The sequence below is a fragment of the Lactuca sativa genome, chromosome 3 (genome assembly GCF_002870075.4).
Source record: "Lactuca sativa cultivar Salinas chromosome 3, Lsat_Salinas_v11, whole genome shotgun sequence".
In the NCBI taxonomy this organism is placed as follows: Eukaryota; Viridiplantae; Streptophyta; class Magnoliopsida; order Asterales; family Asteraceae; genus Lactuca; species Lactuca sativa.
The window spans coordinates 245,147,384-245,174,786 of NC_056625.2; the positions used below are offsets into that span (position 1 = coordinate 245,147,384).

At 33.6% G+C, this 27,403-nt stretch overlaps 1 protein-coding gene across 4 annotated transcripts; it reads right to left on the minus strand.

Annotated features, from left to right (window-relative positions):
• Positions 1-3,260: 3,260 nt before the first annotated feature.
• Positions 3,261-10,265, minus strand: LOC111889153 (F-box protein At5g46170). Of its 4 annotated transcripts, none has more exons than XM_023885294.3 (2): positions 9,190-10,264; positions 3,261-3,726 (listed from the first exon to the last, which is right to left on the minus strand). In XM_023885294.3, exon 1 carries the CDS (start codon positions 10,175-10,177, stop codon positions 9,200-9,202), a length of 978 nt encoding a protein of 325 aa, XP_023741062.1. In that variant the 5' UTR covers positions 10,178-10,264; the 3' UTR covers positions 3,261-3,726; positions 9,190-9,199. The 4 variants fall into 4 exon arrangements, with proteins under 4 accessions (XP_023741062.1, XP_023741063.1, XP_042756309.1 ...); XM_023885295.2 differs by lacking the exon at positions 3,261-3,726 and adding an exon at positions 4,562-4,752; XM_042900375.2 differs by lacking the exon at positions 3,261-3,726 and having other exon boundaries at positions 5,207-9,381; positions 9,482-10,265.
• Between the last annotated feature and the right edge of the window lie 17,138 nt (positions 10,266-27,403).

A 27,403-nucleotide genomic window follows, 5' to 3' on the forward strand; every position in this document is an offset into this window, starting at 1 on the left:
TTTAAAAATGACCATTAATTTGGGGATGTCACACCTAACTTGATCCATTTTGTTACAACCGTCAAAATTTGAGACAGTTCTAGATTTGAATAAACTTAGTTGCACGTATAGGCATGACACACACTAGACTTAGTAACTAGAAGCTAAGTTATAACCTACTAGATACTTGGAAACAATTAGAAACAATGGATAATGCGCTTAGATTTCACATTAATACGTGACTTTTATAGTTACTTTAACTGTAACAACTTGAACACCCTTTTCATGAATCATATACAAGCATCATGCACTTGACCTAGAAGTAGAAATTAGGTCAGAGTCTCATAAGATCTTAAGTCAGAGTTGAAAACTATGACTACTATACTTGATTCTTCAATTTCACTTGAATCTCAGAATCACTACATAGAACTGTCAATAAGCCGATAAAAATAAATTAAAAACATAATTTATTGCTTAAATAAGAGTTAGGAAATCCAAAAATAAGTTGAAGTCTCAAAGATTCAATTTATTTTGATATCTAAAAATTTATTAAATCTTAAGACCCTAAAAACCCTAAAAACTCAAATTTATAAACTTCAACACCTAAAAATCCATAAAATTTGGTATGGACTTTATAATATCAATTTAAAATAATTAAATTTAGTAAAATATAATCAAGGAGAAATAAAAATTAAATCGTTAACGTTTACCCTTAACTTATAAGTCAAAAATCAAGATTTATGAATAAAAATTAGCTTATGGTGCACATTTTATAATAAAATTTGATATTTTTTGTAAAAGATTGGGATTTTATAAAAATGGAAGAGAGGAAACCCTCTATCACTCCCATAATTTTGGCCCCCTTTATCTCCTCCCACTCTTCCCAAAACACTTCACTCATTATAACATCTCCCACACTCTACCTCTTTACTTTTCTCTCTAAAAACTTCTCTCCCCTCCTCCCTACCAAATCCGAACTTAGATGAATAATCTGTGGGAGAGATTTATCCAATCTATTTTTCATAAATCATGTTACATGTCTGGTGTTTGGTGTACGATTTTGGTGGAGTATAACACCAAAGAGAGGACGAGAGAAATGAGTTATCCAGAGAGATAGAATCTCTCTTTTCTCACTTTTCTTCTCTCTAAAACCCCACCTTCTTCCCCGCTGAAAATCAGCCTTTAATCCACGAAATTTGTGAAGATTTAATATGTTTTTGAAGCCTAAAAATCGAAGCTAGGTAAGAAAATTCATTATATCCTTCATCCTCTTTATTTTGATGCAACTTCTAACATGTTTTCTCATGATTTTCGGATTCTATGCCTCTACATGGATAGAATCTTCTTTTCTATCTTAATGTTTGTATATTTTCACCATCACATGTTGTATGTATTAGAAATGGAGAAAAACAATGATCAAACCTATGTTAAGATAATGGTATAAGCCATGAATGTGCATATTACTTAAAACACCTACTTTTGCTTCTTTATCTTCTTCAAACTTGTTTTCTTTTGGTTAAAATGGTTTTTATAACATCATGGATGTGTTTTAACACCATGCATGTATGATAAACAAGGTTGCCTGTTCATGACCTTACTGCAAAAATCGATTTTAAGGATTCAAACATCAAACTCAAGTTAAGAGATTTTGAGAAACATAAATTTTTTTCATGAATGCATGTATGCATTTTGATAAGTTTTAATCTATTGATATCTGGAAACATGACTAAAACATAAATTTATCATGATATCTTTAAAATATTTCAAAGGATTTATTCAAAGTAAGGATGAAAACTCACTTTTCTAACCTATCACCATGCATGCAATCTGTCAGATTTATTTACCTGACTTTGAACTGCTATATCTCACTCATTTTTTTAACCAAAAGTCAAGATTCTTTTTCTGAATTATAATAATATGAGTTAGCTTTCCAAACCAAGTGGTCTCACTACAAAACATTAGGATTTCGATTGTTAATACTTTTTACAAAACTGTTGCTCCAACAACACTTTCCTTATGAATATTAGTTTTGTGTTGCATATTCAAAGGACTTATTCCTCACTAAAAATCTAGAAAAAAAATTAATTTTAGCACTTAACATAATATATTCAGAGGGAAAAAAATATTGATTCAAAAGTCTTTAAAACATGTTGCAAAAAATTCTCAAAGTGACATCAATAACCTTTACTAAAATCACAAGAACCAAGTTTTTCTCTATAATATATTGAGCCTTTAGGCATGTTTCTCGACATCCAAAATAAGAAAATGATTTTTCACTGTTATTAAATCGTATTAAGATGCATTCTGGAAACTTCAGCTCCAAATATATTTTCTTTATTTTTACATAAAAATAATAAGAAAATAGAGTGTTAAAGCATATAAAGAACTTACACTAGTAAACAAATTATGGAAAAATGCATGAATGACCTATACAATAAACCAACGTCCTCCATGAAGTTTGAGAAATTGTTATTACTATTAACCATTACTTTTTATTTTATTTTTATTAAGCACAAATAAATAACAAAAATTGGGTTCCCAGTTATAAAAATCACATTTATTATTTTTCGAAGCTTCTATAGATTATATAACATTCACACAAAAATTTGATGAATTTTCCATAACATTTTACTATGTTTCTAAGATTTAATGTATATTAAAAGAGTTAAATAAGTGAAAAATAGTTAAACTTATCCAAAATTCATAACAATTTACCAAGAAATCTTTTATTACATTATAACTATAAATAAAAATTTGAAGGATTTATCTTAACTATTTACTATTTATTTTTGTTTTCTTAGTATTAAACACACTTAAATTCAAAAAATAGGTATTTACTATTCAAAAATGAATTTCTATAATTTTCCCAAATTATGTACACTACAAAACAGTTACACAAAATTTATAAGGGTTTTTCATGATTGTTTACTAATTTTCCCTGATTTTTTGATTATTCAAGGAATTAAAATGGTGAAATATAGTTAAACAAATAAAAAATTCCAGAAAATATATCTTAACATCTTTGACTTTAGTTGAAACTGAAATACAAAGAAATTTTAGAACTAAATTAATTTAGTTTTTGAATATTTAATCATTCGAACACCTCCTAAAATGTTAAATTTTAACATTTCAATAATGAGAATTTCCATTTGAATTTGTTATACAACAAATTAATTCATAGAAATCTCAATTTCACAGAATTTTTTTTGTAACTTAACAATATTAAATTTTAACACAATATTAGCATAATTCTATGGTGGTAGTATGTATACTAGTATTAAATTTCGATTAGAGACTCATTAGTGTAACATCGTTGTAGGAACCGATAGTGGTACAAGTGAAGCATAGGTCAAGGCACCATTTGCATTACCTCAAGGCATTGTGAGTATTCATGACTCCCCCTATTTACGGTTTTTATGTATTGGGGTGGAAAAGCATGTCCGAAAAACTATTTATTGTTCGTTGTATTTAAATTGATTTGTATGAAACTTGATTGCTATATTTTGCTATGTATGTTTATGAAACTTGAAACATGAGGCCTTATCGTCTTGAGTCCCTTCCAGTTTACTCCAACCATTAGTCAATGGTTATTATGGATAGTGTTATTAGGAATTAACAATTCCTCACTCGCCCGATTGCTTGAGTGCATGATAGCATATTCATCTATGGAACGATAAACATAAATCTTGATAGGGCATCAATCGTAGGCTTGGTTGTGAACTCCTTGTTTGCTCATATACGTACAAACTAGATCACAAAAATTTCAAAAAAAAAAAAATCAAAATCAAAGATATCACATAAAATAAATCCGAAAAATAAAACATTGTTTCATCTGGTTGCATGTGGTTATCTTAAATTTTTGGAAAACTTTAATCAACTTTTAGTGAGAAAAGGGAAATAACCTGAATTGATTAACAATTAACGTTGATGGTTAAAAAAGATAACATGCGTGTCTTAGAATAAGGATTTTATTCATTAGAAAATGTTGAAGAAAATAATTTTTTACACATCTTGTTTAGGTATTAACTGATCAAGAAAAGAGATAAAGGATCCTCGAATGGGGAAGCTAGCTTTGGTTATGGTTCAAGTAACAAGACATCTTAAATGCTACTTTCATGCACATCATATTCAAGTACCAATTGATCAACCTAATCGACAAATACTACTTAATCCATAAAGCTCAATAATAATGGTCAAATGGGTAATTGAGTTTGGTAAACATGATATATAATACCACATGATGACAAACATTAAAAGACAAGTATTGTCACATTCCCTTAATTGAGTTTGGTAAACATGATATATAATACCACATATGACAAACATTAAAAGACAAGTATTGTCACATTCCCTTTAACTGTGACATCCTTAATTTTACGGCAAAAAAAAAAAAACAAACAAACAAACAAACAAAAAACAGATTTATTTATGCTTATTTAAAATTAGAATATCCATTTTCAAAAAAGATAATATTACGGAAATTCTTCTAAAAAAATGATAATAATATTATCAAAACATTTCCGAATAAATGTATTTTATTTATATTTAAAAACCTGGGATGTCAGAGTTAATAAAGTACACAAGCATAAACAGAAATAATATAGACTTTACAAACATCTATTATTCTACTAGCTTATAATCCACAAATCTCTACAATTGTTAACCCTAACTATTACATCACCTTATTAATGTCTAGAGGAAAACACAAATGTTACACTAACCAAAATACAACATGAGACAGAAACAAGGTGCCCCCGTGTCCAATGCATAAGACTTGAACAACCAACCCATAGAGGAAAAGAAAGAATAAAGGCAAATTGTTAGGTTGTGTTTGTTTCGTATAATGTTTTTGAAACGAATGAAATATATCAAAAGAATTGGAATATGGAGGAATTGGAATCTGAATGTACTAGAAACTTAAATGTGTTTGGTTGACATGGAATGAAATTTGTTTTCTGTTTGGTTTGTTGATTTCCCAAAGGAATTTGAAAATGGTTTTTGTAATATGACAAAAATACCCTTTTTAGTGATTTTTTGTACCTTATATTTTTTAATAAACATAACGAAGTTTTATAAAATTACAACACTTTTTTAATTGAACTCTACGCATAGACTTAGTAAAGACAAAGTAGTTATTGATTATGGCATTTAGAATAAGTTATGTATTTTTTGTCTCATTTTTTCCGAGTATACAAGCATAAGTTTTAAAAAGAATGAACACCAAAAATTCACATAGACAAATAAAAAATTATCATAGAGGCAAAAGCAGAAACACTTGGTGTACATAGATTTCACATCCCAACAATACATCTAAGCCAAAAAATTTACAAGTCCTATACATGTATAGAGAAATCTTGATACATTATCCAAAAAAACTATAGATGAAATACAATAGCACTGATATACATATATTATGTTATTGTCTATCAAGCAAAGATGAAAGAGCATACAAAAATTGTATAAATCAATAGTAAAACAATGTTGCTTGCAGAAAAATAGGAGGATTCGAGAGGCTTACTTGTAAATGGAGACGATACAACAAATAACAAGAACAATGACGAATCACACAAAATACGGTGGCACAACAACAACAATCGATAGATGTAATCATGTGGAAAATGCGAATGAAGAAATATATAACCAATAAGAATGTAATCGTAGAAAAGATATGAAAATCAAAGAGATGACTTTTTTATGTCTAGCATAGATATAGACATAGATAATAAGATGACAGTTGTGTAATTTAAAACAAAAGATAAGGAATTGAATTTAGAATCTTGTTAGACGATGGAAGAATTGGAAATATTTCAAATAAGGAATGAAATTGTTATTATGGAAATCTAATTCCATTCATTTGATAAGTAAAACACATTTTCCTCTTGATTTTAGTTTCTAATTCTTTAGGAATTATGTGAATCAAACATGCTCTTACGTGAGCTTCAAATAATGACGTGGTGGGTGGTGATTGGGTGTTGAACTTGTTTAAGGTGCTTTTTTTTTGGAAAATTATTTTTGTTTTTCTAAAAAATATTTTCAAAAAATAAAATTGAGTTTTCATTTTCAATTTTCAATGAAAATTTTAAAAATCATTCTTGGGTGAATTGGGCAGAGTTTCAATTTTCCGTTTTAGAAATTTAGAAAACTTTGAAAAATTACAAAAATCACATTTATAATTTACATACAACTTTAAAAACATAAAATTTTCAATTTCTTGGAAATATTTTGAAAACTCAATCAACCAAACACGTTTTCAAATTTTTATTTTCATTTGAAATTTTCATCAACTAGAATTTTTTCCACAAAACCAAGCGCACTTTTAGTGTTTCAATCCGACACGACATGCACATTTACAAGGTCTGAGCTTAAACCCTAGCACGACACCAAATCGACACGAGAATAAACCGGTTGACATGGCAGGATAATTAAACATATCAACTCTCCCAAACTATTTAATGTTTTAACCCACCATAACTCGTTTGTCTGATCTAATTTTAGTCAAGTGTTATTTTTGTTGATATAGATTAACACCTAATTTATAAGATATTTAACTATTTTTAATTTAGACGGATTATTTGCTTATTGAAAAGATTCTTATATATGAAAAAGTTCATAAACGTTTGCTATATACAAATATACATTTACCAAAATGTATTCATTTTGATGAAAATATTTGAACTTAATTATTTATATATAATAAATAAACATATTATAACACTACATCTATATAATCAAAATATAAAATATCAAATTTCATTATTATATCCTATTTATTTAAAACTTTATACAAAATTTAATATGTTTTTGGAAATTTTATTTCACATTCTTTTTTATTGGATAAAAAATTTAAAATATATTGTAACTAGGTGTGAGACCCATGTATTACATGAGTTTATTTAAAAAAATTAAATATAAAATTTTAACAATTTAAGAAGTTTGAATTTATAAGAAAAATGAGAAAAAATTTAAATTATTAAAATTAATGAGACTTTAATACATTGAATACATTAGATATATAAATCATTTTTAATAAATACCTTACATATATATTATCTTACATATTAAATGTGGAATTTTAATTTAATAAAATAAAAATTACAATAAAATGACAAGTGGAAAATAGATAATTTAAAAATTTTAGAAAATATCATGTGTCCAAATGAAGGAGAAGAGGACGTGGCAAAAAAAACATTCATTTATTAAGGAGGATTGCTTACGATTTAATATAGAAATTTAGATTAGACAAAAAAAAATAGACGATATCCGCTCATATACTTTTAAAATGATCATTGATAGCGAGAAATTGAAAAAATTCTAGTTGATGAAAATTTCAAATGTTAGATAATCATGCTATTACATACCAAAACATGTTAGCTACCTTTCTAGGATATATCCACTTTAAAAGTGACCTCATCTCAATAGTTGTTTCAAAGGTTTGTTCTATTTTCTTTCCATTAATATCTAGCAATCTACCTCATATTTTCCTTGTTAGTTGTTACTTGAAATTGCTTAGAAACTGCAAATACATGTCATAAAACACAAAACATGAGTTATAAACATTATACACATAACATGAATTATTACCAAATAAGATGTCATTCATGTAAAATCACAAATAAGCCAACCAACTGTACTTTTGGGTTAGTGACATATATGGGTAACCTTTTATGTCGACTAGTCATTTTCATTTTTATTGCATACCTTAAGGTGTGTTTGGTTGTGGAAAACTATTTTCATTTTCTATAAAATGTTTTTCGAAAATCAATGTTGCATAACTTGCTATTCAGTACTCGTTCAGTCGGGGGAGCACCGAATACTCTACCTAGGCGGGGAGTACTCGACTACTCGGATATGCTATTTTACAAAAGAAATTAATTTTGGGGAAATTATATATAAAAAATCAAAATTTTATTAAAATTCATAACAAAGTATGTGAAATATAAATAAAAATATACATGTTTAAATGTTAAATTAGTTCAAAAAAAGTAAGCATTTCAATCATGAAAACTTGAAGATGCGAATGAGAGAGAGGAAAGCACATACAATTCGTTAATCCAACACCTTACTTGAGTTCTAGGGTTAGCATGCTAAATAAAGTATAAAGTATACATATTAATCTTGAAATTCTTGATTTTTTTTCTCTTTTTAAGTCAATTTTGATTATTTGACAGAGTTTGTCCAAGTTTGAGTGATTGTGACCGAGTTAGTCCGAGTTTGACTGATTTTGACCGAGTTGCCTTAAGTCGCCTCGGTAAGTGTAAGTGTAAGAGCAAGCGCAAGAGCAAGAGGCTGAGTCCAAGTAATTGGCCATGTACTTTGAGTTTTCATTTTCAACTTTCAATGAAAATTTTTAAAAACATGTTTAGTTAAAAAACCGATGGAGTTTCATTTTCTATTTAGAAATTTAGAAACTTTTGGAAAACTTTTAGAAATCACTTTACTAATTATAGTTTGAAAAAAAAAATTATTGGAAATTTTTTGAAAGTTGAATCAACCAAACATGCTTTCAAAATTTTCAATTTCATTTGAAAATTTTCATGCAAAATTGGATAACTTTCCACAAGAAACGCACCCTTAGCTTCTTAAATTCTATACTATTTAATCAGTAATATTGACCTTAAGAGGCTAATGATCAGTCATGTACATGAAAGGACATACATGTTTACACATATATATGTCATTAACCCTTGCTTTTTAGCATGTTATCTAGACATCCGTTTCTTACTTTTAGGCTTCTAAACTATTCTTAAACAAAAGTTACTCTCTAAATCTAACAACTTTATGAATAGCTTCCAAGAAATGATTTCTCAATTAAATTACCATATTTCCAAAAGTCGAGATGCTAGTTTTATATTATGCATTTTACATGAACACTAAAATGATTCCTGCTAAATGGTTCATGGTATGAAGCATATACGAATCGAAAGTTAATATCACATTTCTTTATGAGTGCTTCACTTTTTCATCTAAATTCAAAGTTTTTATCTTTTGTAGGTGAAAAAAAAATGTGTGGGCATTCTCGGTTACACATGTGACAAAGTAAGCGATCAGATAAATTTGCGACATATTTTATAGCTTTATGTTTCATGATTAATTTCAAATCTAAATAATTGATTTGTCATTTCAAGAATAAAACTATGGTAGAAATAATTGATTAAGATATACAACTTATAAACAACATTGCTCAAGTGTTTTGAGGTTCATAGTACGCACCTGATTCATGCTAACGCAACCTGGATAAATTGCCCTTATGATTCTTCAAAATCTCCATAACAGCTTCGGTATATGCAGCTTCTTCTTTATCTTCAAAACCATCTTCATTGTTCATCAGACCATTATTTTCACCTTGGAGATCTTTCACTTCCATTATCGTAATAAATACCCCCCTCATCACGTACCCTGAAACTGGCAATTTCAAAACAGGAATGTAACACTTACTCACCATATCAGGAATCTCTACACGATCTAATTCAGTTTCCGAAGCTGAATGTACCCATTCCTTCACCTCATTGAGTTTTTTCCCACTCAGAGAAAGCCTCCCTCTTCTCCCTGAATCAGTAATGGAAACTTCTTCCAACATTGGTAGATCATTAACCAAGTACAACAACATCAAATGCCACGCAAGCACATCCATCAGACATTCAAAAGAAACTTGACGTTTTTGCTTAAATGAATCACTGAATAACTCGTTGTCTTCTTCTTCTTCCTCCCCATTTCCATTAAGATAGAATCCATCCTTATCACAAACTGAATCCTGTGACAGGAATATAAACGATTCGACTCTGTTACTGAACTTAACTTTCCACTTGAACACAAAACGATTACCAATAGCTCTGTGACTGGATGACGGAAGTTCGATACATAAGGACTTCACTCCTTTGAAGTTTCTAAAAAACCTATTGGCAGATAGAAAGGACTCACCGTAAAACGAAGAAATTAATGGCGGAAACGACCCACTTGGGGAGATATCACTGACGGCGTTCTTATCGGGAATATTAAGGTATATGCAAGGAGCTGTGAAGGAAATGGCATCGACTTGAAGTACAATCGAGGAGAAACGTCTGGAAACGAGATAACAAACGCAGAGGCTTTTAAAATCGATAATTTTGTTTATTATTTGGAGGATAATTTCATCTGGTAAACGATTGATTGAAGACGAATCATCTGCATCTCCGTCTCGGGATTTCTTGAGGTTCCTCATCTTACAAGATAGAAATAGAATGTGTGCTCAATTGCTCATCGGACATTGTACCCCTAATCATCCTCCGCTCAAATCTTTCACTCCGATCCTCTTTAGTTTTTTTTACACGTTTCAATTTCTCATAAATTTTTAGTTTGTCATTTTTGACGTTTCAATTTCTCATAAATTTTTAGTTTGTCATTTTTGACGTTTCAATTTCTCATAAATTTTTAGTTTGTCATTTTTGAAATATATATTATCAGTTTGTCAAATTTTGATTTGTTTCAATTTTTAAAAGGGAGCTGCTGATAAATCCACGAAGCTTTTTTATACTTTCACAAATTCTTTACGTAAATTAACAACTATGCCCTTGCTTTATATAAATAAGATGGACCCCATGGCCTACCCACTTAACTCCCTTCCTTCCTTCCCTTACTCTCATCTGTGATATGTCTTCCCTCTCGTCGAAGTCTCTTACTTGATGTAACTCAGTTTCTTTGAAATCCAACTTCTACTTTTACTTGATTTGCTCCCTTTTGGTGACTGTGCACCCGAGACTGTCCTGCCTATTTTTTACCCCCTTTTTTTGCCGGTCAACACAATATCGTTGTCAAAACCACGGAACCATCAAGATTACATAGGAAGTAGTCGGAACACTCTAAGCACGAACCAGAAAGTTTCCGGAGAAAAACCAGGATCGCCGGAGAAGGCAATGCTTACTGGAAGAACACATTCACAACCTCTAATTGACTAATTACCAAAGATGATGATCAATTGCTAGAGTTTGATGTTTGGATCTGCAATTTCAATTCTCTATCTCAATCATCATATATGGTGGTGGGCTTAACTAGGGATGAGCGTGGGATGGAACCGGTACCGACCCGTCCCGTTCCCGATTTCCGGAATACCAAATTTGATCGAAAGTTAATCCCGAGTACCGAACCGAATTACGTCACCGGTACCGGTACCGGGAATGGTACCGGTACTCGGTACTAGTACCGGTACCTGCGGTACCGATTCCTGAATTTCATGTATTTCGAGTACCAAGTACCGTCCCGTATTTTTTAATTCGGTACGGTTCGGTACCGGTTCCGGTACGGGATCAGGATTTGGAACAAACTACTCATCCCTAGGCTTAACTAAAAGCACTTGCAGGTGGGTAAAATATAGCTATTTTTAGTGGCCATATATAAAGCTATTTTTAGTTTCAAAGCTATTTCCAGATGAAAAAAAACACCGTTACAGAGAACATACCAAAAGCTGTTGCAGGTGGGTAAAATAAAATCGTCAAAATCAAGAAAAAATGCACCATTATAGCATTCTCACAAATCTAACTTTATGATAGTTTATTTCTCTGTGCAGACTTTTGAAAGATGAAGGATCATTTTTCTCAAAGCTGGCTAAGTTCGGGAGAACCGAGTCTGAGTACACACAGACTGATTTTCTCGCTGGCAGGAATTTTGTTGGTGGCTTTGACTTTCTTGCCGGAATGTGAGGTTTTTGTTTTTCTTGAAAGGGGTTTCACCGGTTGTTACTATCGCGTGGAGTTTAAGCTCAGGTGACAAATGAAATAGACACAAAACTGGCTGAAGATGGCACTACCAAAGAAGCAACACTGTGCTCATGCGTTTTACCTTTAAGGAGGGGCATAAATGTCAATTTCCTTAAAAATTAGTGGAAGTATTAAAAAAATCCGTGGATATATCAGCTCCCTTTTTAAAATTAAAATCATATATATGTAAAGTATTAAATATCATATATATGATATTAAATTACAATAAATACGTTTAATCCTTTCTTATTTTAAAGTTGTACATTAAAAAAAATATTTTGTGTTTACACTTTACTTTAATGTTTTATTTTTTTTAAATCAACCAGTGTAATACACGGGTCTCACACCTAGTGTATAAAAATTTAAAATAAATAATTTTTTAACAATATTTTTTTTAGTTTTTAATGCCTTGTTAGGTTTTTAATAAAATTTTGTAATTCTAAAAAAAATCTACTATAATCTACTATAATAAATCAAAATCAATTTTGCCAAATGTCAATCTCTCATAAGTTATGATACTTGTCATTTTTTGATATTTTTAAAATAAAATAATATTCACGTGTCAATTTCTAGATTTTTTTAAATTTTAAATTAAAACCACATAATACTTATACTTATATATGTAAAGTATTAAATATAATAAATGTGATAATAAATTGCAATTAATATGTTTTTCATTCTTTATTTCAAAATTTTATTTTAAAAAATATTTATTGTTTACACTTTGGTATATAATCTTTTTTAATCAACTCGTGTATTATACAGGTTTTACACCTAGTGTGTATATAAAAGAATTTAGATGGACTTGCTTTCATTTAATAAATTTGAAATCTATAATGGTTTTAGAGAGTTTACATGAGTTTTTTTTTTGTAGATATTGGTGACCTCGAGGATTTTATGGAAAATCTATTTTGTCTTGTGTATAAATAGTAGAGATAATTTTAAACATACTCTCATTGTAATTAAATTAAAATTGTATCAAAATCATGATTCATTCTATCAAATCAATGAAGAAAAAATATCCAAAATCTCAAAGATATTGTTGTAATCAACAAAAAATAAGGTTTTTGTTGTAAAAATATACAAGTTAATATCAATTGTATATTTGCAAAAATATTCTTCTTATTAACTAACTGGTACCACATGTTACTTGGTGGTTGTAAGGACAACTATGTTTATGGATCTGAATTATTAGCCAACTAAGAAAGTGCGAGAGAAGAAGATGGAAGACACAATAATGAGATGTGTGGTGGTGGATTTGTGGTAGAACCTGATTAGACCGTGTTACAAACTCGACTACTAGAAACCCGCTAGGAGTGGTGGTAATCAACAAGAAATTAAGGAATGAAAATTATAGTGGTTTGTACATGTTCTTAGGAAACAACTAGATGGTGTACTTAGGAGGGTGAATACGATTATTGTAGATGGGTGAGGAGGATGGGGCGCCCAAGAAGGAAGTGGATATATAGTTAGATGTTAAACTTGAAGTTATTCGGTCTTACTAATGATATAACCTCATATATGAGGGCGTGGAGACATAAGATCCTGACAGTAGAGTAGTATATGAGTAGTTTTTGTGTTTAACCTTTGTTTGATCTTGTGTCCTTTCGGGATGATCGTAGTTTGTGCTTTTAGTCCTATGAGTATGACCTTTTTTTCATAGTTATTGTTTACTTGTGTTTTCCAAGTATCTACTCCAAGTGTTTATACTAGTGTTTGGTCCATGTTTATTGTTAGTATTTTGTTTACTTTTTTAACACTCGGTTTACCGGTATGGATTTTTATTTCTTAAGTATTTTGGTTTTTGAAAATTGGGGTTTCTTGTTCAGCGCGACGTGCCGCTTAAGGGGGTGACGCACTTGTCACATAGCAGGTGCGACAGAACTTAAGTAACATGTGTGGCGCGCTTGTATTGATAGGCCAAACCTTAGAAGCCTTGGGATTGGGCCTGTTTAAGAGCACTAATCTCTAGGGTTTTTTCATTCTCTTGGTCCCCATCTTTAGAGAACATTCATTGGCAACACCTAGACTCCATATCTTATGTTCTTGAGCTTGTTTTTTGTTTTTGGTTAAGCGTAAAGGTGATGAAACATCATTGTAAGTGCTTAGAAGCTTGATTCAAGGAAGATTCAACCACTTAAGCTTCTTCTGGACCTTCTATAAGTGAAAAGCTTCCACATTTTATTCCTTCCTATTTTTATATTTGGTGTTAGATAGTGGTCTTGGTCCCCATGAGTTGATGTTTTTGGAGTTTGTGATGGGTTTTCATAAGCTAAAAACGATCTTTTTTTATAAAAAACAATTTAAGCGGCAAAATGAAGACTTTTAAAATAATTAGTTTATTTTATATCATTTTAACAAAACCACCAAAAGATCCAAATACATGAATTATAAAGATAATAACAACCATAGGAAGTTAAGGAGATTACCTTTTGAATCCTTTGATCCCACTTGGAATTGGGGAGTTGATGAAGATAATTTAAAACTCAAGAAAGAGTTTATCTACAGTGTATCCACCATATAGAGCAAGACACATGGAATCCTAGTTCCCATCTTGTATAAAGTGATTTCTTAAGCCTTTAAGTACTTATCTCAAATAATCACTAAAGGAGAAACGCTCATGAATACCATCACTTTCAACAAACTTCAAAAGAAAAGCAAGAGAAGATAGGAGAAGAAAGTTATGGCTTTCTCTTTTTTAAGGGAAATAGTGTGTCTTTTTGCAAGAATTACTCCTTTTTAAATAGTTGCATGCAAAAGAAAATCCTACACCTTATTACACAATAAAGTAATAGCTACAAAAGTAAGCATGGAGAGCAAATGAGGGAGGTTGACAAGCAATCTCCCATGCTTGTAAAAAGTTACGGTTTTAAGGTCAAAGGATGAGAAAAAAATTTGTCTAAGTTTTTCCAACCAATTATACCAGCAAACTAGTTAAGTCTAAAGTTAACCAATGTGTCCAAAACATTATACATGACTTATTAAATCATACTATATAATACAATAACTAGTTATACTCTCTTTACTTATCATTTTTTACAAAACAATAATTGTTCCCTAATTAAATACAAGAGTTGGTTTTATTTATTAATAATCATATTAATAATAAACATTCAAAATTTGCCAACTTGATAAATGTGCGACTCTATAGGATCATATGTTATTAGAAATATCATTCAATAAAAAATTCTTGAGCATATAGATCCAACAATCTCCTACTTGTACAAGATTCATTACAAATTGACATAGACAGTAATTGGCATCTAGCAACGGGTTGTTGCCCCTAACAACACACGAAGGGGTGACATTTCATGAACAACTAATTCCAGGAGCTCAAAGCTACAATTTTTGCTAAAGGTATGGTATTAGTTATTCGTTTGTCTCAAACATCATGTTGAACATGATATATAGATCACAATCAATCTCATATGGTGTTCAACTTTTAGTTAGGCCTTAAATGTCTAACTCTCAACGAATAAGAGGAACAAATCTCATCTTGACTACATACACCTATCACGTAGTTCATAATATACTCAATAATAGCTCTTATAACTAACTTTACTGAACAATGTTAAACCATGTCAAAGCATAAAAAACACTACATTCAAGCCCCAAATGTGTATTTCAGATTGAAGAAGACAAAGATGCAACCTTTATCAAACATCACTTATGACTACGATTCATAAAGTGATTTTGATGTGGTCCATGTCCAATATTTTTTCTCCAATTAAGTACCTATGAAGTTGATAGCAAATCTTGCTATTTTCATATCCATGAAAATCAACTAATCCATTCATATTAGTCTAACCTCATATATCCTCCCACAACTATGAACGACTATTGACATTTAGAATAACTAGCTTATTCAAGGATTAAACATGTTAATAAAGAACACAACAAGTATTTATTGAAAATAATATATCCAATATATCAACTCATTACGATATACGTTGCTTATATTGTTCCAATATCCAAACACTAAATTTCAATCATTATATTTACTATCATTTTAAACAACAAGGTCCTATAGCACCAACGTAACTTTCATGATTTAGTTAATGAATGAACTTTATTAAGTAGATTTGACACAAATGATTTGTATAAACTTTGAGAATGTATTAGATTCTTATTACGACTTAGACACCAATATCACATAGTGGGATTACTCATAGTTATGAATAAACTAAACATTTTAAGCATCTTGCTATGTGGTTCCCCGAAGAACATGTATTCTAACTCTGTAGTGTAACTATAATTAAAATCAACATGGAACTACTATCAATGTAACTTTCTCTTCATTCATATGAAGACACGCCCAATTTGTGATTGAAAATCATTCAATCTATTTGGAAGTTTTCATATGTATAACAGTTTACACATATCTTTCTTTCAAATATTCAACAAATTAGGAATATTCCTCTAGTTCTTCATAAATACTTTAGAATGTTCTTATTAGCCATATCATGACTTATTCTTGGATTATTTTGTTATTTAATCACCATGCTTTAGGCATATGATTTATCTAGATTTCATGCATAATCATGACATATATGATTAATCCAATTGCAGTAGCATATGGAATACAATCATATTATCTAGTTCAACCTTTGTACTTGGATTCTAAGGCTTCCTCAAGATCATATCATGTGTTACTGACAAGATAAACACTCTTAAAGTCTTATCTCTCAAGCTTATTAAGATCCTTGACAATTAATGCAGTTCTACTTAATCTTTTAAGTTGGCATAATCTATCTAAGTAGATTTTAATTCTAAGAATTAGTATGTCGATCACATACAAAACTACGAATGTTAATGAACTCCCATTAGCTTGTAAAAAACACAAAGACTCATCTTGATTTATAAATAAAATCATAGTATGTAATTGTCTTATAAGAAAGAAGATTCTTACTTTTAGATGTCAGCTTAAATCTGAAAAAGATTTTCATTCATGTATGTTTTCTCCTTTGAAAACTCACTTACTCTTTTATAGTTATACTATATCAAGGAAGATTAATCAAGAAAATACTTGATAGTCATACATGAATGCATCTTTATGTGCTTTATAAGTTTCTGATTAACTATTGAACATGTTCAACAACTATTGAAAACTTGCTAGTTCCAAAATTGCATTTAGTTTATGGTTCTTTAGCTCTTAAAATTCCATATTGTTCCTACTTAGGAAAAACACTTTAAAAGTATATTTCTTTTGGAATTAAAATCAGTGGAATTAGTAGAAACTTAATCCTAAACAATCATTTACGATATTCTACATAAATGTTATTAGTAGATGTTAAGTTGAGTTAAGCTTGTGTATTACATAAGATTCATAACTCTAAACCTTTTAGATAAGGATAAAAAATTTCATCCTTAGTCTAATGAACCTATTTAATCTACGTTGTTGGTTGGAAATATAAGCTAGATGTCAGCTTAAATCTGAAAAAGATTTTCATTCATGTATGTTTTCTCCTTTGAAAACTCACTTACTCTTTTATAGTTATACTATATCAAGGAAGATTAATCAAGAAAATACTTGATAGTCATACATGAATGCATCTTTATGTGCTTTATAAGTTTCTGATTAACTATTGAACATGTTCAACAACTATTGAAAACTTGCTAGTTCCAAAATTGCATTTAGTTTATGGTTCTTTAGCTCTTAAAATTCCATATTGTTCCTACTTAGGAAAAACACTTTCAAAGTATATGTCTTTTGGAATTAAAATCAGTGGAATTAGTAGAAACTTAATCCTAAACAATCATTTACGATATTCTACATAAATGTTATTAGTAGATGTTAAGTTGAGTTAAGCTTGTGTATTACATAAGCTTCATAACTCTAAACCTTTTAGATAAGGATAAACAATTTCATCCTTAGTCTAATGAACCTATTTAATCTACGTTGTTGGTTGGAAATATATATATATATATATATATATATATATATATATATATATATATATATATATATATATATATATATATATATATATATTTGTTGCAGTGAGCACAACTCGAAAAGTATATAAAGGAAATAGTTCTTTAAAACATCATATAAAATACTACAAAGTCTGATTTATCCTCTTCAAAAACTTGTAATATCGACATTCAACTAGTGGCCAAATGATCCTATTCCACTAAAAAATACGAAAGTTACCTCAAGCATCATAAGAGAAAGTCCAAAGTGACCACGTGATCATGTGCTACAAGGAACCATACAAACGATGAGCGAGTGTTCTTTGACAGATTGAGTTGTGAACCGATTCCACAATTCCTAAGATGTTCCAAGAACACTTGGTTTAAAAAGCTCATTTTCTTTATCAGAACAAAAATGTTTATGATGGCCTCATTGATTTGTATTTCAATCTTCACTATGAAACAATTTAAAGCAAATCAAAACTTTCAACAATAATTAATAAAAGTCGTTAGTAAAATTGACTTAGTATCTATCACCATATTTATTCATGGATTGAAAAGACTATATACATCACTTTGTACAATTCTTTGTCAAGCCTTTTGTTCTTTCATTACTAATAGAGAAAAACACTTGTGAATCATCTTCCCATGTAAACATGATTCATATATATATATATATATATATATATATATATATATATATATATATATATATATATATATATATCAAATGAATCAGACTCGTTTTCCTTCAAAATTCCATCTTTTGAAGTTGGTATATGTGTTTCATGTTTATATAGTCACGACGATAGCTACATAGATAAGTTTGAATCAAATATCATTTGATTATATTGGTTTTATCTTTGGAACTATTAATTTAATGGAAAATTATAGATTTACTTCATAAATAACATTATGAGAAAAAATTCTTAACATAGAATACATCGTTTCAGAACATGAATGTGAACATCCATTAAACGATAAGTAAATCTACATTTATTCCTAACTTACAACTATTACATGTTCCTGTAATAATAGGCACAAAATATTTGTTGTTTAAGTATATACTATCTGGTAATCAAAAGCTCCAACGGTATCAAAAATAACACATGTTACATCTTCAGCATGAAATACCATTCATCTATAATTAGTTGGTTATTTCTTCCAATCATCTACACATAATATAAAGTATTAGTGTTAGATGCGATATCATAATACTCAAGTGAATGGTGGAGAAATAAATAGTTATATCATACAAATATTTGAAGAAATGGTTATGTCATACTTCCTCAACTCGGTGAGCTACGAGGAGTAGTTCCTCTTTTAGTGTCCAGTTTCTCCTCAATAGAAACAACATTAATCATTTTGGACCTTTCTTGATTTATGTGTTCATGTTGTATTTCCCTTAACTAAACTATAGGTCTATTAGAGTACACAATCTCTTAGACCTTCATTCTATTCAATGATTGAACATGTTTGGAGCACGTTCTAATGTTCTTTAACATCTACAACTAGACATTTAAGATATAATAATAATATAAATCATGGATTAGGATTATCATTAGTCGTACGTGCTGCAAGCTACATATTATAAAGCCATTTTAGTAATTCATTTATAAGCGACAACATGGAAATCTTGATAGAAGATTATTTAGGACAAATAATCTTGACAGAAAATGTAGGAGTTGCGATATGAATCATGTACACATAAAGCACACTCAAATTCGACTTCATATTTAGAAGTTCTATACTTTCAAAGCTTCACGATCAGACAGTGTAACATCCCAAAATTGAAGGCCAAAAATTTCATTTTTATAATAATAAAATCCTCATTCAAAACGAGTTCATAAAACCATAAAAGAAAATCAGAGTATGCCAATAATCATCCAAATACATCAAGTCAATAAAATGCGGAACAACATGGTGTGTGCGATGCGATCATCACAAGCCCTTCCCCTTCAATCCGGAAGTACCTGAAACATAAACTAAAAACCGTAAGGACAAAGCTTAGCGAGTCCCCCACAATACCCATACCATACATATATATAGAAATCAAAAACATATTGGGTCTATTTCACCCCTTTTGGTATCTTTCAACCGGTATTTGGTCTATTTCATCCCATTCGGTATCTTTCAACTGGTATTGGGTCTATTTCACCCCCTTCAGTATCTTTCAACCGGTACTGGGTCTATTTCACCCCCTTCGAAATCTGTCAACCGATACATGGTTTATTTCATCCCCTTTAGTATTTTTGAACAGGTATTGGGTCTATTTCACCCCTACCACTACGCATATAATCATAATAATAGGAGTCACTGTAATGCTTGGTCCAGCTAATAATTATTTCTCAACATTTTGGGGTTCTGGGCTAGAACTCGACGAGTTGGGGAGCTCCATCTCATCATGTAGGGATCTATTTGGACACGCAGATTAAGCACTCAACTCGACGAGTTAGGGAGCCTCAACTCGACGAGTTGATGCTGGGGATGAAAACTGTAACAACCCGTTATTTCCAGGCATTATAAATCGAGTCTTGTAACCCCCTTTGGAATGTAATAGGAATATCATCGATAAATGAATTATTCAAAAGCTCTGATTAGAGTATACTATGTAGTAGATATCGTCTTAAAGGTTTCCAAATATATAAAGAACACTAAAATCCGAGTTATAACGAAGAAGTTATGACCATTCTAAGATTTCCGACAAAACCGACAACACCGATTAAACGGAAAACGCAAAGTTTCAATACGATAGCATTTAGCCTTAGGTATCTAAATGAAAGTTATAGATAACATTAAACCGTGAGCGTACACAAAAAGAACGTCCAAATCTGACTTCGTATGAGGAAGTTATGATTTTTCCAAGATCCGAATATAGCAGTAGACAGCTAAAAACTCGAATCGAAGATCGAGCGACTTTTGGCCGGAATGACCTAAACGAGAATCAAAGGTCTTGACAATGGTATTTCAGCGGTAAAAAGTCTGGCAAAAACTGACATCAGATAAAGAAGTTATGAATTTTCAAAGAAATTCCTTAAACACGATGAGTTATAAAATAAATAATAAAAATAATTTCGGAATTTGCCAACGGAGTCTAAACGAAAGTTGTAGAGCGTAGTCTCACCTACGCGTGGATATAAAGACCATCGAAAACGGAGTTCGTATGAAGAAGATATGAATTTTTGAAGTTTATTAAATAAATTATATATTTATTTAAATCAAAATTTCGGACCTTATCCGAAGAGGAGTCAGCGTCCTCATCCGGGTACGCGCTGCGTACCCCTGTACGCCCTGCGTACCCGAGAGACTTGGCCTCTGATCGTCCACGTCGCCCTATCCGAGCCATCCGACCCGTCCGACCCGTCCGAAGTACCCGACCCGTCCGACCCGCCGTCCCGTCCGACCCGCGTACCCAGCAACCCGTCCCATCCGAAGCCGAGGCAGTCGAGGCTTCGGTCATGCATGACGTACGCGTACGCGCTGCGTACGGGCGTACGCCCCGCGTACCGAGGCGGTTCAGCCTTCCTATAAATAGGATGCGAGGCTTTCCGAAAAAAGGGCTCAATTCTCTCCTTTCTCTCACGATCTTGCCTCGTTTTCCGTGCCCGTTCAAACCCGAAGCTCTGGTCTTTTTACTCAAGTCCCAAGGGTCGATTTTACTCCCGAGATTCCCGAGAATCCCGAGAAAAATCAGTTTCCCGAGACGAAACTCTATCCGGTTTTCCATCTCGCTATCTTCAAACTATCAAGTGAGTTCATATCCCCTTCGAACACTCTTTAAATACATTTTAAATGCTTTTATACTCTTTTAGGGGAGGAATACAAGTAAACACACGACTAAAATCGTGTGAAACATCGATCTTTTTATATACTTTTCATACTGTTGCTTTAACTGTCTTATGAAGTCATTATCATGCAAAACGCCTCACAACACAACTTTACCCTCTTGGGATACAATATGTTTATAAATAGAAATATGTTTTATTTATACGTTTGCATACAAATACATCATATCAAGGGTAACATTCTTTACTAAATCATTTTATGCATTCAAAGAACTTATGATTTATGCTTTGTCAAACATTGTGAAAAAGGATAAACTTTGCATACAAACTACTACTTTAATACAGACTTAGTTGAGAATCCATGAGACGTGTACATCTTCAAACACTGCCTTTTTGATAAAAGGTATCGCTACAAGTCCTGTCTATAACCAGAGTCTCCCGTTCGGAGAACGTGTCAAATGTGTATAGATCTATACGGGAAGTCATGATCCCGCGCCCTGACTGTTAGCTACAGTCCGTCTTTTGGGGTGACAGTTGTCATAACGCTACGACGCCTGAAGAACGTCGCTACAGGCATATTATGTTTAGTATGGTTATAAAACTCATCGGATATACAATTATTATGGTATTATGCTTTTATGAACGAGTAGCTATTAAAACTATTCTTCATCTAACAAGTGCGATCTTCGTATAGCTTTATTATATAAAACTATGCCACAACTTTTAAGCACGTCGGTTGCTTGCGATTTTCGGTCTTAGAGACTGCCAGTTATGTTAGGAAAATAAGGGTTTTTCCTGCATCTAAAACAAACAACTAATAGGAAAATAAGGGATTTTCTTGGTGCAACTATTTACAACTTATGACACGAACATTCATATGCATTTCATACTTTTATAAGAAAATAAGGGTTTTTTCTTGGAAAGCACAACAAATCATATCTCAACTATTAGGGAAAATATGGGATTTTCTGGATCTAATACATTCATTTTCAACCCAATGAATCATAACTCTTTTCATTTGAAAATACCGCGTTTTCTGGAAAACATACATGAACTTTCGAATGGCGTACATTTTCTCAAAACACTACTTATGAACTCACCAACTTAATTGTTGACACTTTTTCTTTGAAATAACTTGTATTCTCAGGGAACCGCTAAGCAGGTTTGGAAATCAACTTTTGAGGATTAACGTGCTGACGTTAATTACTTCTTTTGAAAGATGTTTATGTATTTATCTTTTGAACATGTAACGAATACAATTATGTAAACATTTTGGAAACCTTAATATGTATGGTGGTGTGTACTTTCCTTTCTATGAACTGTTATGATACTGAATATGACGTCCTCCGCCCCCGAACGTTTCCGCCGTTCTGGTTTGGGGATGCGACAGATTGGTATCAGAGCACCGTTTATAGTGAATTAAGTGTATCAAAACCATTTTTTTGGTATATAACTATAAACTCATCTGGGCAAAAACACTCTGAGAAGAGTCATACTTTTGAAATTAAATTTATTTAGTTTTTGTAAAGTAAGCATGCATTCATTTCGTACTAATAACAGTTTCACATCGTACCATTTTAGAAGTATTATAAATAAGTCGTGCAGTACAGGTACGCCTTGGGACATGTAATTGGAACTGGGAAGGATATAGCCTGATCAACTATATTTGTCCGAGAGCCGACTAACGTGTGCCGAGGGGTGTCTGCAGTGGACAATAAATTTTAAAACTTACCAAACCGTTACTAGAATAAAATACAAGAATTAAAATACTATAGGAGTATTTGCTATCTAAACTAATTTAACTTACATGTTCTGCATGTTTCGACTTTATTCAATTCTTATGACCCTATTTCTCGTACAGTCAAATGGCTGGATTTCACCACCCCAATGACCCTTACTTTCCCAACCAAGGCAACGGAGGATGGATCGAAGATGATCCCGAAGAGGATGAGGAACCCATAGAATTGGGTGATGACTCCGGTACTAACTCAGAGCCGGAAGTGATCGACCCACCACCCATTCAACCTCCTGTCCATGTGAGGAACTTCCAAGGATCCCCTCCCGTCTGGGGGAGTCACCTCCATCATTGGAGCCAACAACAAGGCATACGCCCTCCCTACGGCCTGTGTTGGGATTTCTATGATGTCCGCGGTGGAAGCTCGGCTGATCGAGCACTCCCAGTAATGGTGGGTAAGTTAGCCAATCAGTCCTATCAATCCGGAGTTCAAGCAAGCCGACTCCGGGATGTCAACGTGGAAGTGCAGGTTCACACTTCTGACATCCGTAGGCTGGACAAGATACAAGATTATGCTCAACTCCAGTCTGAGGCATTTCAGGCACAGATGATTGCAGCCCTAGCCGAATTAAGGGAGCAGCAAGCTGCTTTTGATCGGCGCCTAATGGAATCGAAGTAATCAGATGCGGAGTCAAGCTCCAAGCGCAACCTACGTCGCAAATAGTGCCTGCCAGGATTTCAAATTTTGTTATAAATTAGGACTTCGGATGAGAGTATTCTTTTCTTTAAAACTTTCTGTAATCGGAGACCTTTAGAAAGGTCAAAAAGTTTTGTCTAAACTCGGATGTAACACAACTATATGTTTAATATATATAGGGCATATCTCTTTCTTGTATTAATTATGTGTAGTCCGTACAATTCATAAGTGCATCCCTTCAAACGTTATTAATGAATCAAGCTCAAAACCCAGTGTTGGTCAAACCAAATTCTTAATCTATTTTAGGTAGTTAACTCAATAACATTCAACTCACAACCACCGAAACTTATAATATCTCATTTTTTTTTCTCTTTTGGCAGCGCAATGCCTCCTCGTAGATCAGCACGTACCAACGCAACCCCACCACCACCTCCACCACTAACTTATGATCCGGCAATGGTCCAGGCCGCTATCACAGCAGCAGTAGCAGCAGCTCTCTCTCAAATAAACTCCAATGCAAATGGAGGTACAGGAAGCAGCACGATTCATCCCAATCGTGGCCCCGGCCAGGGTCATGTAAGGGAGTGTACTTACAAGGAGTTCTCCAACTCGAAGCCAAAGACTTTTAATGGCAGTGGCGGAGTCATTGCACTGATGCAATGGTTCGAAAAGACCGAAACGGTCTTCGAGATCTGCTCGTGCCAAGAAACAAGCAAGGTTAAGTTCGCTGCTTGCACCTTCATAGATCGAGCCCTCACTTGGTGGAAAAGCCATGTGAACTCAGTGACGCTCACTGTCGCTAACGCCATGAGTTGGGAAGAACTGACGGTACTATTACTAGAAGAATACTGCCCGAGGGGTGAAGTGCAAAAGCTTGAGCAGGAGCTCTGGAATTTGAAAATGATTGGGTCTGACCTAGTTGCCTACACAGCTAGATTCAACGATCTCGCCGCTTTGTGCCCTACCATGGTCAACCCAGAATCAAAGAAGGTCGAAAGGTACATTTGGGGGTTGTCACCCCAGATTCAAGGGCATGTCCTAGCTTCCAACCCTATCACCTACAACAGCGCTAAACGCCTGGCGCAACGACTCATCGACCACGGAGCGAAACAGAGTACCATCACAGTAGCCGCAAATCCACCTAGGGAGGCTCAGGGCCAGAGTAGGCCTTGGAACAAGAGGAGGGGACAAACCCTCCAGGAGAACCCCAAGAAACAACAAGTGATAGCAACCCACGCTATTACTGTACCTACCAATTCTGCCCCCACAAGCTCATACAATGGAAGGCTACCGAAATGTAACCAATGCAACTTCCACCACCACGGTCTCTGCCGTGACCTTCAATGCACCAGGTGCAATAAGAGGGGTCATACAGCCCGCTATTGCAAGGAGCAAACCCAACAATTCGCCCCCACTGCTAATACCGGAGTAAGCCGCGCTTGCTTTGAGTGCGGGAGCACAGGGCACTACCGCAAGGACTGCCCGAAGACAAACAACAGGAATACCGGCGGAAGAGGCCGAGTTTTCGCAATGGGACAAGATGAAGCCATTGCGGACCCTACTGTTGTTACGGGTACGTTTCTTCTCGATAACTCGTATGCATGCATTTTGTTTGATACTGGAGCGGAAAGGAGTTTTGTGAGTCACGACTTTAAAAGCATGCTAAAACCAATACCACAATCATTAAGTGAACCGTTCATAGTAGAAATGGCCAACGGGAAAACCGAAGGCACTAAGGAGATATACTTAAACAGCACCCTAACTCTAAACGATAATCTCTTTCAAATCAACCTCATGCCAGTCTCGATTAAGAGTTTCGATGTCATCATTGGCATGGATTGGCTGAGTTCACATCGTGCGGACATTCTATGTTACGATAAGGCCGTTCGCCTTAATCTGCCAACCAGCGAAACCTTCCTTGTCTTGGGCGACAAACCTAGTACCACACTTAGTATCATCTCAAGTATCCAAGCTCAGAAGTACCTATGCAAGGAGTGTCACGCATTTTTAGCGCATGTCGTAGACGTGAAACGCGAAGTCCGGGACATCAAGGATGTGCCCGACGTATGCGATTTTCCCGACGTGTTTCCCGAGGACCTTCCATGGATACCACCCGTAAGACAAGTCGAATTCAGAGTCGATCTAATTCCCGGAGCTACCCCAGTAGCCAAAGCGCCCTATCGATTAGCCCCGGCAGAGATGCAGGAGCTGTCCAGCCAACTGAATGAACTACTTGGAAAAGGATTCATCAGGCCGAGCTTCTCACCTTGGGGAGCACCCGTGTTGTTTGTGAAAAAGAAAGATGGATCGTTCAGGATGTGCATCGACTACCGAGAACTCAACAAACTTACCATCAAGAACCGATACCCCCTACCCCGAATCGACGACTTATTCGATCAACTCCAAGGAGCCAACTACTTTTCCAAGATCGATCTAAGGTCGGGATATCACCAGCTGCGAGTCCTAGAGAGTGATGTTCCCAAGACGGCCTTCCGGACGAGGTACGGACGTTACGAGTTCGTAGTGATGCCGTTCGGACTAACCAATGCCCCGGCCGTATTCATGGATCTAATGAATCGGGTATGTCGTCCATTCTTGGATAAATTTGTGATAGTATTCATAGACGACATACTCATTTATTCAAGGAATAAAGAAGAACATAGTCAACACCTGAGACAAGTCTTAAAGACGTTACGGACTGAGAGACTTTATGCAAAATTCTCAAAATGTGAGTTTTGGATTAGAAAGGTGGACTTCCTCGGTCACGTGGTCAGCAAGGAAGGAATCCACGTGGACCCCTCGAAAATCAAGGCTATCGAAAACTGGTCTGCACCAACTACACCAACAGAAATTCGCCAATTTCTAGGTCTTGCTGGTTATTACCGAAGGTTCATCCAAAACTTCTCCAGCATCGCCAAGCCTCTTACCGCTTTAACCCAGAAAGGTGTGACCTACAACTGGGGAGAAAAGCAAGATGTCGCATTTCAAACCTTGAAACAAGCCCTTTGCAGTGCACCTATCCTTTCTCTTCCGGAAGGGACCGAAGATTTTGTGGTGTATTGCGACGCTTCAAAGCAAGGGTTAGGTTGTGTACTAATGCAGAGGGGAAAGGTGATTGCATATGCCTCACGACAACTGAAAACGCATGAGGTCAATTACACCACTCATGACTTAGAACTTGGAGCAGTGGTCTTCGCTCTTAAAATCTGGAGGCACTACCTTTACGGTACCAAGTGCACAGTCTTTATGGACCACAAGAGCCTCCAACACATCTTCGACCAGAAGGAATTAAACATGAGACAACGACGTTGGGTCGAATTGCTTAACGACTACGAATGTGAGATTCGCTATCATCCGGGAAAGGCAAACGTCGTAGCCGATGCCCTTAGTCGAAAGGAGTACTCAGGCCGGAGAGTGAAGTCATTAGCTATGTCGATCCATTCGCACCTGTCAACGCAAGTCAAGGAAGCTCAAATAGAGGCCTTAAAACCCGAAAACGTGGCAGGTGAGGCCCTTAGGGGAATGGACAAGAACTTAGAAATCAAGAGTGATGGAGCACGCTACC